The sequence below is a fragment of the Parasteatoda tepidariorum genome, chromosome 1 (genome assembly GCF_982258835.1).
Source record: "Parasteatoda tepidariorum strain Cologne lab strain chromosome 1, Ptep-v5.0, whole genome shotgun sequence".
In the NCBI taxonomy this organism is placed as follows: domain Eukaryota; kingdom Metazoa; phylum Arthropoda; class Arachnida; order Araneae; family Theridiidae; genus Parasteatoda; species Parasteatoda tepidariorum.
Genome location: NC_141755.1, coordinates 119,035,968 through 119,053,236, shown reverse-complemented (window position 1 = coordinate 119,053,236; position 17,269 = coordinate 119,035,968). Strand labels below are relative to the sequence as shown.

Here is a 17,269-nt window from a genome sequence, read left to right as displayed (position 1 = left end):
AGATTTAAATAAATCCGATGTTTTCTTACCCTATTTGTCAATTAAAAATTTACCAATATTTTAAATAAAGAAATGTTGTGAGGAAGAAAAACTCCATTGCAAATAATTATTAAAAAAATTATTCTTCTGTTGGATATTTCAAATTATTATTTCTTAAACTAATAATTTAGAAATAGCTTGAGTACTTATTGAAAACATCAGTTTGATAATGATCGAAGAAATTTAAAACACAGAAATGCTGCAATACCTCTTAAATCAGAAGATTTTAGTTTGAATAATAGATTCAAAATGATAATACAAGTACACAACTTGATACAGAAGCAACTTAGTGAGTGATCCCTCAACTCAACATTTAAAAATTTTATTGAATCATTAACTTAGTTTAAAATATGAATTTACAGTATAAATTTTTAGCAATATTCCTTTCAAGAACTAAAATTGCAGACAAGTGTATAATTTTTAAGTGCAATATAATACAATGAACTTACAATTTTGCAACTATTATATTATTCGTTTAATTCAAAACAAACCTCCTAGCCAGAAAATTCGAAAACAATTCTGTAAAAATTAGTGGATGTTAGAGTGATTTTGACCAAATCAATTCATTATTTATCTTAAATTATAATTAAATAAATGGACAATAATTTAGATACAACAAACTTTCCACGGAAACCTATTTGCGAATGATTCGCAGAATTCGAACATAATCTCTGAGTTTGTAATTTTATAATGATTAAATTGTTGAACTAAGGAGCTTTTATTCCTGCAATAATTTTTTACCGTTGGTGAACATTCCTTCAATTTGATGTTTTAAATTTTTGAAATTATTTATTAAGTAAGACTATTAATGAATTTTAGGTAGAAAAAAATAGGTAAAAAAAAAAAGAAACTACACTTAAATAAAGTAATTTGAATCAGGATTTATGATTTTTTTCATAAAATTAAAATTAGATTTTTTAAAAGATACTTCAAGAGCTCCAATTAATATTAAATTAAATTTAATACATTGCAATTGATATAAAATTGAATTGCTTTATTTTCCAAACTGTATTACTGTATCAAATTTTTCAAACTGTATTACTGTATCAAATTTTTCAAACTGTTTTACTGTATCAAATAATAATGCATGCAATAACACAAAAATATGAATACATTTATTGAAAATGAAATAAAAATATATTATTAATTACAGAGAAACAGCAAAATAAAATAATAAATAAAATCAAAAAAATTAATCCTGATTAATTTGCATCCTGGAAGAAAGAATTATCTGAATTTTTATACACATTATAATATATATATTTACATAGAAGATATTTAAAAAAACTGTCACTTTTTAACAATTATAAAATTAAATGACAGAAAGAAAAAATTTTTATCTAAAAAATATTTTTTTCATATACACACAATAGAATATATATATATATATATTGAAAAAAATTACATATTCTTCTTTTTTGAATCCAGAATTCTGATTTCTTCTTATTTATAACTGCTCGAATTTGCTTATTTTTTAAAAAATTGTTGAATGATTATAAACATTTGTTATTCACTAAATCACTTAAGTTATTTCTCTAATAGATAAGTGCAACAAAAAATGATATTCTATGTTGCTGCAACAAGATGTAATATTATCAAAACAACAATAAGAAAATTAGGTAGCACTTAAATGTCTAAAATATTATGTCAAGTTTTAATATACAGGGTGCTTGAAAAGTATGAAAACAGGTAAATAGCTCAAAACATGTGCATATCAAAACGAGAAATATTTTAAAGATGTGACTTATCAAAATATTAAACAAGTCCCAAAATGTATTACTAAACAAAACATGTTGCACTTTTTAATAACTTTATAAAAAAAGGATTCTTTTCTGAAAAAAATGGGTAGTACTTTCATGAAAAGGGCAAGGTGGGCATATTAGCCTTAATAAAAAGGCAGGTATCGTGGGCCACTTTTATAAAAATACTTAGCGAGAAAACTGTGTTATGAATAGAGATGTTCGACAATTTTCATGTTTTTAGCAAGGGTGCAGAATATGTCAGATCATCACGTAAACGAAGTTTAGAGAAAATAAAAGCAGCCTGGAAGAAACTTTAGGTCAAATGAGAAAGAAAAAAATGCTATACAATTTTTTCCTTATATATAAAAAAAGAATGTTACAATTTGCTTATTTATTAGTTCAAATTTTTTACAATTATAAGTAGGGCTTTAAATTTAGTTTTATAAATTATTACCATTTTAATATATTTTGATTTTTATTATTTTTAACACAGATGCCAGTTTATTCAAGAACTGTATAAAATAATTTGTTTTTTCCTTGTTAAAGGAATAAATACTATCAAAACATTTTCTTCTAATAATATATTAAGAAAACATTTTAACTAAAAAAAAGCGCTATAAATTTGGGAGAAATTTCAAACCAATAAATCCGCATTCTGGGGAAATATTATGGTCTGAAAATTGTCTGCGCCCCTGGTATTTTTGATACTTTACAAAACAAATTTATGTAAATAATTTCACATTTAATTTACAGTGTTGCAAGTCTCAATGTGATCAACTCCATCAACAACACTAGCTTGTGACACTGTCTGGTCAGAAGTAGCATCATCTCCTAAAGATAGACTACTATTTAACAAATCATCTAATCCGGCAGAAAATTCTTCCTCAATTTCCTCTTCAATACTTTCCTCAGAATTCATCTGTCGGTCAATCTCTTCAGATGATTCAGGATCTATATCTTTCTTTGCAAAATCGTCTTTATCAACGTGGCCAATATCAGTTATTTCCTGCAATTCTTTATTTTTACTCTTATCCTGCTTCATCAAAGAAGGCAAATCTCTCAGCGACGATAAGCTTCCTTTATCAGATAACGATAAAGTAGAAGATATCCTTTTCTGATCCTGCAGTACGCTATCTTTCTCGGATGTTAAAAAAGAAGAGACTTTTATCTCATCATTTAATGCGCTACCTTTTTCAGATGTAAAAAAAGTCGAAGAAAGTATTTTCTGCTTACTTAGAGCACTAAGACTTTCTTTCTCAGAGGCTAATAAAGTAGAAGAAAGTGATTTTGGTTCTTTTAATGAACTACCCATAAAAATGTTCGACTTTTCAGAGGGTACAGGATCATCAAAAAAATTATCAATAGACTGATCTTTAAATATGTCTTTCTCTTCAGGCTTACTAAAATCAAAAAAATTTCTGTTATTTCCCACATTGTTCACAGAAAATGAAGTGTTGCTGTTTTTATTGGTTTCACTGCTCTCTAGAGAAATATCTTTCGTCTGCTTCGTACTTTTTTGAAAGCTATTTAGAGTATTTTTCTCATTAAGCTTATCACTAACAGAACTCTTATCCATTAAATCTTGAAATTTTTTAACATTGTCTTCATTATTTTTAGAACTAACAAATTTTGAAGAGCTATGCGTTTTTAACAGAGCTGACAAAATGGGTCCGTCAAATTCCGTTTCCTTTAAATTAAGATCTTCGCATAAGCTTTTTCGACTGGCAGTAGAACTAGAGACCTCTGGATCAAACACTGACAAAGTGAAACTGAGGTTGAAATATTCTAAGAACTCACGCACAACTGATACAGCAAGTTTCCCTTCATCCGTATTTAAGAAGTTTTCAAGTTGCTTGTTAAACAAAGGAATCTTTTTTTTAAAACTTTCTTCTTCAGACAAAGCAAGAAATACCCCAGCTCGTAGCTCAGCCTTAATTTTATTCAAAAATCCGCACGATTCTAAATTTTGAACAACTAAGTCTCGTAATTCACCTTCAGCAAACATTATTGCTTTTGATAAATCTTTTCTAAAGATAATAGTTTCAATTGGAATCTGCATTAATTAATACGAGTTATTTAAAGTTCGTAGAGGAACACAGCTTCCAATTATTTTGAGTCAAGCTTGTAAGTTTTTGCAGCTTGCATAGATTTTTGCATTCATAAGAGAAAGTCAAAAGCTTGCTTGTAGCTTTCTAAACTTTTTTGTAGCACTTTTTGAGCAAAGCAAGCTGTAAGAGGCAAACAGCTAAGAGTTTCAAAACCTCCCTTCAGTCATCATGATCAAAATATAACTAAACAAATGTGAACTTTCCAATTATAGTTAACAACCGGATATTTTAAATATATTTAGATTTTTCAGTATGTCTCAAGAGTGGTAATTGTTTCCTTTCATTTTCAATGTAATGTTTTGTTTAACTTTGTTGAGTAGGATTTTTTATTCATCATTTTACAGTCTTAAACCAATTAACACCCCCTTGTCAGTATCTTTTCTTTTCTTAATAAAACCGTATAAATGAAATATTTGCTCTGGTATAAAAATGAAATTTTATTGAACGTCATCAGCGATTTTTGTTTGATGCTGGATGAATTGAAGAATAAAATGTAGTAATAAACACATTATTTTGACAATTGAAATTAATATATTTTTTTTTTACTGTTTGCCAAGTAACATAAACATTTCCCAATAAAATTTTCTATTTAATTTATAATTGTTTTGAATCGTGCATTTGTATGCATTATTATTATTATAAAACAATTTTTAGCACAGTAATACAGTTTCAAATGGATTTATTTATAATAAATTATAATTTATTCATAGTTTGTAATTGTTTACAAAATAAAAGTTGTTAAAAGTGTCATAAATAAACCTAGGAAATAAGATAAAAATTAAAATCTGTAGTAAATAAAATAAATTGTCTTATTTCATTGTTTTAAAGAAAATCAAAAACTTGTTTTTATGTTAACTTGCTTTGTTTAATCTATTTCACATTTATATCAGTACATCTAATTCTGGTCCACGAATGTGGGCGTTAGTTCAAATCCCACTTCTGACACCATTTAATGATGTTCGGTGTCAGAGAATAAAAGGATGAATGAAGGTAAAAAAAGAGTTAAAGTTTATTAGTTTAGATCTGTTCTCCGTTTCAGAATCGTTGCAACACAGCGACATTGTCGCAGAATGTTACAGAGTTCTTGTTGAAAGATTTTTCCTTTGAGAAGTAAAAACTTTTGCTTTTCTTTTCTACAGAAATTTTCGAAATATTTTATCTTTTCTTCATAAATGTATTCTAAAGAGGCATTTTTTGCACATAGGAAAGGGGGGAATATAACAATTGAATTTCGAAATGAAAACACTAATTTAGTAACCCCTTTTTAAAAAGTTCAATTCCTGTGATTTCGCTCTCGATCTTTTTTCCGGCAGTTACTGCTATAGATTACACAATTTTTTTACATTCTTTTTTAATGTGATGAAGAATTGCAAAATGTGAAAAAGGAAATAATTAGTGTGTTATCTACCTACAAAATGTGAGAATAACGCCCATAATATTAAATAAAAATAAAAATCTTACATATTCAATTTAAAAATTTTTTTTAATTTTATCCGATTTTTTAAAAATCCTTTTAAAGCTAATGCTTCCGTTACATTCAATTAGTAACATGTTTATTTGTTGTTTTTAAGTATCTTGCAAAAAGATACAGTAGAGAACCAATTAACCGGGATGCTCGGGACCATCGCTATCCCGGATGTCTGAATTTCCCGGTTTTCTGGATCGGCCAAAAGTGCCGTTATTCAATGTTTTATCAAACCCAAATTACATGGAAAAAGTTAAACATATTTAAAAATAGGGAAAAAAACGAAAAGATCTCCTAAATTAAAAAAAATGGTAGAAAAATAACATTTAAGAGGATAAAAACATTTGCAAATTTAGACAAGAAAACAAGTTTAAAAAATACAAAATTTGCATATTTATTTTTTGATAATAGTTAAAATCCCAAAATTAACTAATATAAAACAAAACCAATGATTAAAAATCACAATATATTTCATACCTAATTATACTGGGGGGGGGGAGGTTGAAAAGAAAACTTATTAATCTAAATCAAAACAACACTTGAAAGTTATGGAACGGAAACGATGTTTGAAAAAAGCACTAACATAAGTATTAAAACCTCGAAGAGACAGGATATTATAAGATAAACGGAATTTTAAAAAAAACTTAATGATAAAATTTATGAATAAAGAGGATTAGTTTATTGAGTACGAAATTGATCCTAAAAGAAAAAAACACAGTTGAATCAGAAAACAGAATCAAAATTAAAAAAAAAAACTATCTTCTTTATAAAATAACTGCCTGCTGGCTTTTATTAACAAATAATTATATGTTTAAATTAATAAGCAATCTTCTTCTTTAATTTTTTTTTTTTTTTTATTGAAAGACTATTTTTAACGAAAGCAGATGTGATTGCACATCAAGAAAAACTTGCTAATAATATTGCATTTCTAAGAAATCAGAATTTATTCAACAAAAAAATATTGTTTTGTCAATTGATGTCAAATAGATGAATATAACTGGTGATTAAATAATGCATTATCCGAAATAATAAAACAATTCACCATAATAAATAACAAAACTGAAGTGGATGATTTAAAATAAAGCTCACATTTCACCTTTAAAATCAATACTCTTAGCCAGATGTTTCAAGTTCCTTAACTCAAACATTCATTGCTATGCCTGTGCAATGCATTTTTCCCACCCCCTCATAAATAAAAGAGAAAAGGAAATCATCTTGCCACTCCTTTAAGTTTGATTGAAGGTAGCTTATCAGAAAAAGAAAGTAAACACAGGAGAAAATAAAATATTTGTCCCTTCCCTGCCCCCTCTGGATCTAATGATCTTCAAGGTCAGGAGAAGAATTGAAGTTCCTCTGGGCAAGTGAGGAGAAGAATTCCCCTCTTTCCCTCTATTCAACTTTAAGGATGAGTCAAATTTCCACTTTTTTTTATTTTTTATAATTGTTATAGTACTTTAAAATAGCGGGAAAATCAAGCTAAATTTTTCCCGGTTACTGGATACCAGATAAATGATTCTCTACTGTATTAGTGTTAGAGAGAGATGTTGCAGAAAGCCCAAAAAAATTCTGCCATGGGGGATCTGTTTGGTTATATTATATATCATCTATAAGTTTATTAAGATCGCATAAAGTGTATGGATTGATAGTTGTAGCTGATGATTTGTGACTTACAAGTTTGAATGTTCTTTCAAATATGTATGTTCTTTTTAATTATTCATCTTTTCTTTTAGGAAGTCATCTCTGAAAATCTATGTTGTTGAGTCACCTAAAAGGGAAGAAGTTTTTGAACATCCTTTGAAACCTTCCATAATAACGGTTAAAAATTATTCTTTGATTTCTTTTTTATTTTAAAAAAAAACACATGCATATAATTTATGATTGTATCAATAAATAAAAGTGTAAAGAAACAGATAGAGAACTACTAAATTAGATGATTTATTTTTTAATTAAATTAAGATTTTTTTAAAAGTTGAGCAGTTGCTGTATTTTTTTTATATCAATGTTTAATAAATTTGTCTTTTTTTTCCCTTCAAAATCCCCATTTCTCATTGATTTTTCATGAAAATTTAATTTATCATATGAATGATTTTTACTTATTTTTATGAGACTAATCAATGGTGTAACTATTCAAATTTAAGAAAAGATCCCTAACACTTTTATTTATTTATTTTCTTTAAAATGCTTACCGTCTTCATATAGATATTTAAAGCCATTTTTATAATCAACTTGAATAAATCGGAGACCAAATCTAAACTTCCAACAGTTTTAAAGATTAGATTTTGTTTGCCATTTTTCATAAAACGACAATAACCTTTTAGCGTAAATAAACAAAAACTATTATCTCTGCAGGCCTTGTGTTTAAATTATATTTTATCGTGACATTTAAAAAAAAAAACTAACTCAGTGGCGCGACAGCCCATTAAGAGGGCCAAGGCCGACTGTGCCCATCTCAGTTTTCTTGACCTTGGGCTCTGGGGTGCAGGAGCATATGTTCCGGTCAGGTGGTCAGCCGAACGCGGAACCCCCAGTGTTAGTTCCCAAGCATGCTTGGTACTCATTTTATCGACCCACTGAAGGGATGAAAGGCTGAGTCGGCCTTGCCCGGCCCAAGGATCGAACCAAGGACCTGTGGCACGGCAGCGCAAAGCGCTACCACTCAGCCACCGGGCGTAATCGTGACATTCGCTGACTTTTAATTGTAATTAAAATTAATCTATGTCTGTATGTTTTTTTTCTTAGATTCAAGAAAGTAAAATAAAACGGAGATTTGGAGGCAGCAATGCCAACAGCAATTCATCTTCTGTATCGGGAACACCGAAAAAGGGTCCACTTTCAAATTTTCACCCTCTGAGCTCAGCTCTAGATGGAATTGATCCGCTTTCACAGTTTGCTGCTAGCTTGGATCCCCTTAGTCAGATGGCAGAGGAGCATGAAAGAGCTGTCAGTACTCTTTTAAGTTCTTTATAAAATATTTTATTGCTTTGCGTGAAGGTTGGAGATTCGGACGTACTAAACTGGTTTTGGACCGGACACGTATGTTTTACTGTCTTAAACTGACTAAAACTGTTTTAAAGTGTCCAAAACCTTGAACATGTAAAGTAAAAATGTAATGTGAAAAGTAAAAATTCTACATGCGTAACCATTGTGCACATAATAATTACATATATTGATAAATATTTGACACTTTTTATATAATTTGCTTTAACTTATTAATGGAAAATAATTTAATATAATAGAAAAAGATTTATAACTTTTGAAGCTCCACAATTCAATGAACACAAAAGCGAATACATTGTTCTTTAAATACAAATAAATATGCTTTTAATACTGATAAATTATGTTTTTGTATAAGGATAAATAATGCAGTATTAAAATAATAATAAACTTTTTTAATAAAACAAAAACTTGTCTTCATTCTGTTTCTTGTTCAAAAATTAACCCTTTATTTTTTCACAATATTTTTTTAAATTGTGACATAATGTGTTTGAATAAAAGAGTTTTGGGCAATTTAAGACAGTTTTAGACAAGACTGTTTAAACCTTGGATTAATCCATCCTGTCTTAAACCTTGCCAACTCTGCTTTGCATATAGGAATTAAATGTTTGGTTATGAAATGTCTCTCAGACTTACAATTTACTTAATTTTTACTTAAAGTACATAATGAATTGTTTAAATATATGAGGGTGAGACCAAAAGTAAGTCTCCCCTAGTGGGTGTGGGCAGAGGTATGTAGGAAAGAAGAAAAATATATGGGAGGTTACTCTTCTACTACTACTCTTTTACTACAGATAAAAGACACTGGCAGCAAGATAAGGACTGTATGATGGTGGATGGTCTCATTTTCTCAACCAGGATTTTAGTTTTGAAGATTTCCGTTGCTGAGTGTGGCCTCACTTTGTCATCTAACAACAGAATGCCTGATGTAAAAAGGCTGAATAGCTTCTTTAAATTTCGACAGGTATATACCATACCATTTACCAAAAAGTCCATCAACAAAACTGCAGGCTGAGAGCCTATCTGCTTGATCATAGTTGAATGATGCCCAATAGTTTGTCTTTCAAATGCAACCACTATATTATTTACCTGTTTGATTTCATGGGGCAAACTTATTTTCAGACTCCCCATTCGATTTTACCAATTTTCTGAGCTATGTGTTAAAGTTATTGACTATTGAACTACATGGACAAACTTGAAGAAAATTCCATGCTTAGTTCCTGTTAGATAAGCATAGTGGCCATTTAATTTTTTTACCAAGTGTGTAAAATTTAGAGTTAAATTATAACTAAATTTGTTCTTTATTAAACTTCAAATAACATATTAAAAAAATATTCAATCTTATACTTTATTTGCTAAGATTTTCTTATTTTAGTTTTGTTAGTATTTATAACCATTAAAATAGGTGACTAACACTGATTCTCATTAACTAGAAAGAACTATCTGCATCTAGGAAATGTCATTTGGATGACTCATTTGAGCCATGGTCTTCAAAAAAGGTTGCTATTCTTAGTAAATACACAACTTCTGAAAAATTATCCATTGCTACAAGTTTCTTATCTGGTGGTGAAAAAGGTAAACACTATCACTTTTAAAAATTCATTACAAATTTATGTTTTCAGGGTTTGTAGTTGGCCTGGTATTACTGATAAAATATATTTAGTCCTTATTTTTGTGATTATTCAGATCATCCCATTTTAATATGAATACAAATGCAGATTTTAAAATTAACAATTTGAAGATTTTCAGTCAAATATCATTTGATTTTAATTAACAATTATAGGAAAAATCATAAAATTTGATAGTTCTGTTGGCCGATTATATGCATGGTTCGGGCCTTACCCATCTGCTGTTTTTATTGTTTTAAACTTTTCAGTAATTCAACAATTTTAAGAAAAAGAAATTCAATAGAATTGTCTAAAAAAACATAATCTTTAATATAATAAAATAGGAAAGGATTCTCAAAAATTTGCTCTTAGAATAATTTAACTTTTCATATTACTTTGTCTTTTAATGGAAATAATTATTAAAATATTTAAAGCACTTTTTCTATCATTGGAATTACCTTTTTTAAAGCATTTTCCAAAATATAGACCGTCTAGTTGATCTTTTGTTTGTCCGTTGTGTTTTATACATAAATAACAGTTACTATGTAATAAAAGGTTGATTTTTGGACATTCTTTTTTCAATTTATGTTAAATTGTATAAAAAAGTAGTATTTAAAACTTGACTCTAAACACTGTGAGCAATATGCCTATTAAATATAGAAATAAAAATATTTATATCATTATATGAATGTAATTTTTTAGGTATTGTTACAGTTTTGTGTCTGGTTAAAATTTTCAAAAACAGGCCAAACCTAGTAGTAGCTGAAATAAAATTGTGTAAATTAGGTTAAAACCCTTTCAATTTCACTCTGTTTTAAGGAAAATTTAATTTGTATTTTTTTCTGCAGTTATCGGTAAACCCACTACTACTGTGAGTGACAAAGTTAAAACAAGATTGGAGCAACTTGATGATTTTGAAGAGGTACTGTGTCATTAAATTTGAGAATTTAACAATTAGCTTCATGCACAAATATCTTAGCATATTTGTATTTTGTAAATTGTATTTTTGGTGTGAACTCACCAAACCTATTTTAACACTACGCTTTTAATTTTGAATGTTATTTTGAAAAATGATTTCTAATCAAAATTATTTTTGTTCATTCATAGAATCAGAAAGGAAATGTTTAGATGTGAAAAGAAGAGGTGAATGCATAAGCAAATAGAATTATCTTTTATGTAAAGGAAAAACTGTTTTATGTAAAGGAAATACAATTATTTCAAAACATACATTGTATTTAATGAGGAGTTTGAAATAATAGGCTTAGCCCCCTATTTTAATATAAAAGTGTGATTTTAATCAATGAGGCATAATATAATGGGAAGGGGGGAAAGTTTCCAATTCAAAAAATTTTCAGTCTTGATAATATTTTCAATGCACCCATTTCTCTTTTATTACAATATGATTAAAAATTCTGGGATAATAAATATCCACTTTGTGATCGATAGACATTTTATATGCCGCTTACAATTTGTGTTTCATTATTTAAGCATTTACACATAATTTGATATTTAGTTATTCAAGGTTCATTGTTTGGGCAATTTTAGTGAGTCGAATAAAATTATTCATTATAAATAATTAAACTTGTTGGCTAAATGAAATGAATAGTAGTTTAATATATATTAATCATTATTCAGTTTCTCGTCAGTGTCATCTGTTTGATAGTATACTAAATTATAGGTTTCTTTGTATCTTTTGTTCATTATTAGTTTTAAATTTGATTGGTTTGTTAGCAAATAAAAATTTCTAATTTTAATGATGAAGGAATGTTGCATTAATCTTTTCAGGTGCTTAATTTTTTTTTTTTTTTTTGCATGTTGCAGGGCTCTGTTAAAGAAATGATGAACTTGAGTCAACAGGAATATGTGAATCGCATTGAAGAATTGAATCAGGCTTTAAGAGAATCATGGGAACAAGATCAGAGAGTAAAAGCTCTTAAAATTGGAATACAGGTAATGAATAACTAGAAAGCAGGTTAAAAATTAAGTGCAAACTTGACTTTCAAATAATTTCTTTATTGCAGTTTCAATTTCTGATTTCTTCTGGTTTTTAGTTCAGCAGATCATAAATGTCATTAAGATGATTATATATCTATTGGCAAGCAGAAAAATAATGTAGTAGCTACAAAATTTAAAACTACTTTACATTATTTACTACTACTTACTACTTTTTTGAACTACTTCCAATTACCTTCCAAAAGAATCATGTAAGGAAATCGGCTGGTATATGACATGTTAGCAGCTCCTTCTTGCTACACTGCTGCTTTTAAATTAATTAAAATTAGCTAAGTGCTATAGAAAAAAGCTAAGAAAAAAAGTTTGGACATTTTGAAAAACTTAAAAAAATAATGATAATTATAGATATCATGAGCAGAAAATATTTTAGTTCATTATATGTAGAAAATGTACAACTTAGATATCATGAGCAGAAAATATTTTAGTTCATTATATGTAGAAAATGTACAACTTTGTTTTTCTATTAAGTTTTAATTTAGGGGTGCCCATCCTGCAGCCCGCCTACTGTTGACGTGCGGCCTGCAGAAGCTTCGTAACACAATGAAAAAATTATTTTTTTTAAAAAAATATGAAAATTTTTAATGACACATTTGAGTAATAACTTTTCGATGTGCTCAATTCGCACACATTCTATTGTAAATCTATATTTCTCGATCGCTTTTTCCTTAGTAATTGCTTTGGAATTTTGCATGGTTTTCAAGGAAATCCAATATTTTTAATATGATATTACGATATGTGAAATTTGTAATCACTTTTTTGTCACAACTTTTTTGAGTAATCACTTTTTGATTCGTCTTATTTTTGCCGCTTTTTCGTAAATCCAATTATTTATTTATTTATTTATTTTATTTATTTATTTATTTTTTTTGCAGTTACTAATTTGCAACTAATTTCCATGTGGTTTTTGAAATCCCAATACATTTAATATGATATTACGACTCGTGTGTTATAAATCGCGCATCTGATTGATCACTTTTTGACGTGATTTATCTGGGCTGATTTCATCGTAAATTTAATTAATATTTCTTTTTTTAAAGGCACATGTTAGTACGACGATATTTTGAAAATTCTGTATTTTTGCTGAGAGATTATTCTGGAAAAGAAACTAATAGGTTAAATTCGTTTTTTAAATTTACCCGTTTTACAATGTAGCTGCATTCACCTATAATTGGCTCAACATTATTGCTGTAATCAAAAACTTATGAATTTTTCTAACAATCGTTTTGTTTTCCTTCTTAAGTGGCTCCTTTTTAAAAAAATAAAAAATATCCTTACACTGAGATTCTATATCTAATTTCAACACAACTTTATAATTATTCACAAGCGCTTTCTGCGGCCACATAGAAGCCTGAAGAGGATTTTAGAGTACCGTATGAACAATTTATAAGTCCTTATTTTCATCTATTGGGCTCACACTTTTAGAATTATTATAATCCCATTCGCAAGATTTTGGTTTCAGTTTACAAACGACAGCCCAGTGGTTTTTCCCATCGCATAATTTACATATTTCTCAGTATGCAGGGCAATTTCTATAACTTTGATTCCTTTTTTGCTTCTTTCATAAATAAAATAATTTCTTCTTATGAGAGTTCGAATATATCAGATTCACTTTTTCAACAAAAGCTTTTCTTTTCATCTTATAAATCTTTGATTTATCTTTAGAAGAATGATTCATTTTATGACACAGTTCTTTTTCTGAGTTTGGCGATTTTGCATTCACTAATTATTTCTTGTAAATAATTCTATTTCTTCTTTCTCAGTTATTCTTCTTGTAAGGATTTATTGTTGATTCCTTGTATGATTTTGGCTCATAACATTATTTGTGGTTTTTCATAATTGCAATCTTCTTCCCTGATTTCAGGCAAGTAAAAAATTCTCTTCATCTTTCTCCAGATTTCTCTTTTATTCACAGAAAAATAAGTGACACATGTATTTCAATTTCATAGTCACCGAAAAATTTGCAGAATTCATCAATTGTTTAATGCAACTTAGCATTTATTGTTTCTCTTTATTTTGGTTTTATCTCGAGAGAACAATATTGTAATTTCAGTTAACCTTCACAGACATGGCAAAACTTGTTTTCTCGAACTGACTTGCATATCCTGCAGCTTCTAAAATTCAGCTTACTAAAATTTCTCTGATTCAGCAGAGTTTCTGCCAGATTCAAACCATTTAATAATATCATTTCCTTGACACATCTTCAGACATTTCCAGTAGCATACAGGAAAGGAGTTTTAGTTTCACTTTACTTCGGAATATTCATTTAGTTTCACTTTAGGTTTGGAATATTCGTTTCTAGAAATAAAGTTTCTTTTATTCCATTTTTAAACTTCTTCCTCCAGTAACTTCTGAAGCTATTTGATGCCCTTTATTTGTGGAGATGTGTTAAAAAGAAATCACATGATTAGACGATCACACATTTATTCGACAAATTCTAAGCATTACGGGACAAAAACGAACAGATAGAATCATCTTACCTATTCTGACGTCGTAATCAACAGTGTAGGCTTACAGCTTTATATTAATATCTGACAAATATATTTTCTATGTTTATCGTAAGATATGTTATAAATACTCGTCAAAGGGAGGGAAATTTTATTTGAATATTTATAGAATTATATGAAAATTCTTGAGTATGCAAAGTTTTAAATTTGTATTTAAAGGATTTTAATGAAGATAAAATTTGTTTTGAAACTTAATTGAAATATTTTGTTTGGTTCTCAAATAAATATCCTATCCACACTCTGTCTGTATTTATTATTTAAAAAAATATAGTGAAAGTTATGATGGTAAATAATATCAAAAAAATTGAATACAAAAAATATTTGCTTTGTTTGGGGAGAGTTAAGCTTGTAACATTATAAAACTGGTTGTTGATGAGCAGGAGAAACTGTCTTTGCTGTTTGCTAACCTTGGACAAATCTTGACTATCACTAATCGGCCACAATGAATTTATATTAATAAGGAGAGGCTAGTAGTGTGACTCCTTAATAACTTCAAAACCATTTGTGTTGGGATACTGAAATTGTGCCCTGCCGTGCAATTGAAAAAAGTATGAAGTGCTTCATGATAAATTTCCGGAAAAGTGGTTTAATCACTTCCCTGATTATCCCGAGTTAATTCGGGTATGCATATAGTGCAAGTATTTATCATCCCGATTAAACTCGGGCATAGCAGAATTCGTCAATACGCTTTGTTTTATCACATTTTTATTCAGCTGGAAGCAAAACAAGAAATAATAATAACCTGCTGTCATTGGAAGTTTGCCAATTTTTGTTTGGGAGTTTTGATGTTTGCGGGACTGCAGACATGTTTTGTACAATTGTTTATACGATGGTTGATGAATTTATGTAGAACAAAGAATTAAAAAATGGCGTTCGCGAGCAAAAGTTAAAGTAATGGGGATAGTAAACTTATGGTAAAAAAAAACATTTTTTACTCATAAAAAATTAAAATTTCAACTTAGAACATGTGTATTATGTTTTGTTTTAGTTCCTTGTATTTATTAATGAAATAAAAAAATATATGTTGATTTGTTGCTTTTTTTTCCTTCAAAAGAAATTGGTAAGAGAAGCGGTTAAGAACTATTCTTCTTTTTTTTGCATCACTAATACTATCAATTCTAAAATTACATTTTTGAGAACTGATAAAATAAACTTTATTTTTGAAGGAAAAAAAATGCAATAAATAGCTTATCATGCAGATGTATAAAAACCTCAATTTTAAATATTTTTTCACAGTTATTTTTCTCTTGCACAGCCGTGTAAAGGACAGTCATAGTCCACAGATCTTAAAATCTTTCATAAATTTAAATTATAAAATATCAAAATTTATTTTTTGGGGATTTTTGCTAGTTTTCAGTACATTGAATCTCTCAGCAAATTGGGTTCAAATAAAACACCTCCGATATTTGCACCCTTTTTTAAATTTCATGCAATTTTCTTTAAAGGAAAATCTCTCTTCTTTTTCTTTGAATGATTATTTTTCGATTTTAGTTTAAGTAATTTCTTACACCTAAATTCTGTGACTTCCCTTCCCCTATATATTTTTAAATTACATTGTCCAAAAATCTATTATAACTAATGACGAAACGGATTTCGTACTTTTTAAAAAATGTAATTAAGAAGTAAGTTTCCTTTTATTCTGAAAGAAGCCTTAGTTTCATACCTTTTCCTGATGCATAGCAATATCACAATTTCCCCCTATTTCCATGAAATTTATTTATGTGTCCAAAAGTTATCTTTGTGTATTTTTAAGTATTTCTCAAAAAATATTTAACTTTTTTTTCATTTCAGAGTGCAAAGCTACTTGTAGATACAGCTGTTATTCAATTCTACCCAAGCAAATTTGTTTTAATTACAGACATTCTTGATAACTTTGGTAAGAAATTCCTTCTCTTTTTAAAAAAATTAAATTAATTAATATTTTGATTGTTTTTGCATGCTTTTGTTTACTATGATTTTTTTAATGTTTTATATCAGCTAACACTGCGATGTTTTTCTTCCGAAAAAATGTAACTTTATTTTAATAGAATTGCAGTGGTGACCTTTATATGAAATTTGTCACAGAGAAGTTTGGTATTTTTCACAAAGAAAATTTTGTTATACGAAGTTTTAGAGATTCTTGCAATTATTTAAGCAAATGTTTCAAAGTTTTTAGTTAATGGGATAAGTTCAACATATATAATTCTTACTTTTGGCTTAAAATAAATTTGATACATATTTAAAATTTATTAGAACAATTTTTTTTGTATCAATAAAATGTTTAAGACAATCCATTAATTTAGATAATAATATATGCACATTACTTATGCTATACATACAATATTGTTAGACAATGATACATATAGATATTTTACTAATACCTATGTATGAATAATTGTCTTTAGAGATTACATAATTTTACAATGCTTTTCATTTTGATGTAAAATTTTTATAATTTTTTATATATATATTTTGGAGTGAGTTAAAACAGTATGGCCCAATAACTGGGAATTTTATCAATCTGGAGAAATCAGGGAAATGCCAGAGTATTTAACTAAGATGCCCTGAAAGTCAAAGAAAATTAGGTTTGATAAACCTAAAAGTCAATCATTTTTTTCAAAAATTATAATAGTAATGCACTTGCAATAATTAAATTTTTTTTTCTTCTCAATTCCAATGGCAAGTAGAAATGTTAATTATAATGTCTAATTACTTATATTGTATATTATCACTTGCACTTTATTAAGTACAGCGTAATTTATATTTAAGAATAAGGATATATTAATAATAAAATTTATGCTATCAGTTACAAAAGTCA

The 17,269-nt window shown here is 28.0% G+C and overlaps 2 protein-coding genes across 4 annotated transcripts in view; one reads left to right on the top strand and one right to left on the bottom strand.

Moving 5' to 3' along the window:
* Positions 1-1,132: 1,132 nt before the first annotated feature.
* LOC107439582 (uncharacterized) lies at positions 1,133-3,914 on the bottom strand. The gene has a single exon (XM_016052225.4). The coding sequence runs from the start codon at positions 3,838-3,840 to the stop codon at positions 2,524-2,526; it is 1,317 nt and encodes a 438-aa protein (XP_015907711.2). The 5' UTR covers positions 3,841-3,914; the 3' UTR covers positions 1,133-2,523.
* A 97-nt stretch (positions 3,915-4,011) lies between these two features.
* The window catches only part of LOC107439581 (VPS35 endosomal protein-sorting factor-like), a 50,115-nt gene continuing 36,857 nt past the window's right edge, over positions 4,012-17,269 (top strand). The window contains exons 1-7 of one of the 3 annotated variants that reach the window (XM_043052609.3): positions 4,012-4,155; positions 7,085-7,169; positions 8,094-8,294; positions 9,782-9,923; positions 10,804-10,877; positions 11,777-11,905; positions 16,264-16,348. In XM_043052609.3, the coding sequence (XP_042908543.1) occupies positions 4,142-4,155; positions 7,085-7,169; positions 8,094-8,294; positions 9,782-9,923; positions 10,804-10,877; positions 11,777-11,905; positions 16,264-16,348 (730 nt within the window). In that variant the 5' untranslated portion in view covers positions 4,012-4,141. Of the gene's footprint in view, positions 4,181-7,084; positions 7,170-8,093; positions 8,295-9,781; positions 9,924-10,803; positions 10,878-11,776; positions 11,906-16,263; positions 16,349-17,269 lie in introns of all 3 variants that reach the window. The other 2 variants (XM_071180441.2, XM_043052611.3) reach the window with 2 other exon arrangements.

What these genes read in the sequence shown, in the direction of transcription:
- LOC107439582 (XM_016052225.4), bottom strand. Translation starts at nt 3,840, where the DNA reads ATGCAGATTCCAATTGAAACTATTATCTTTAGAAAAGATTTATCAAAA.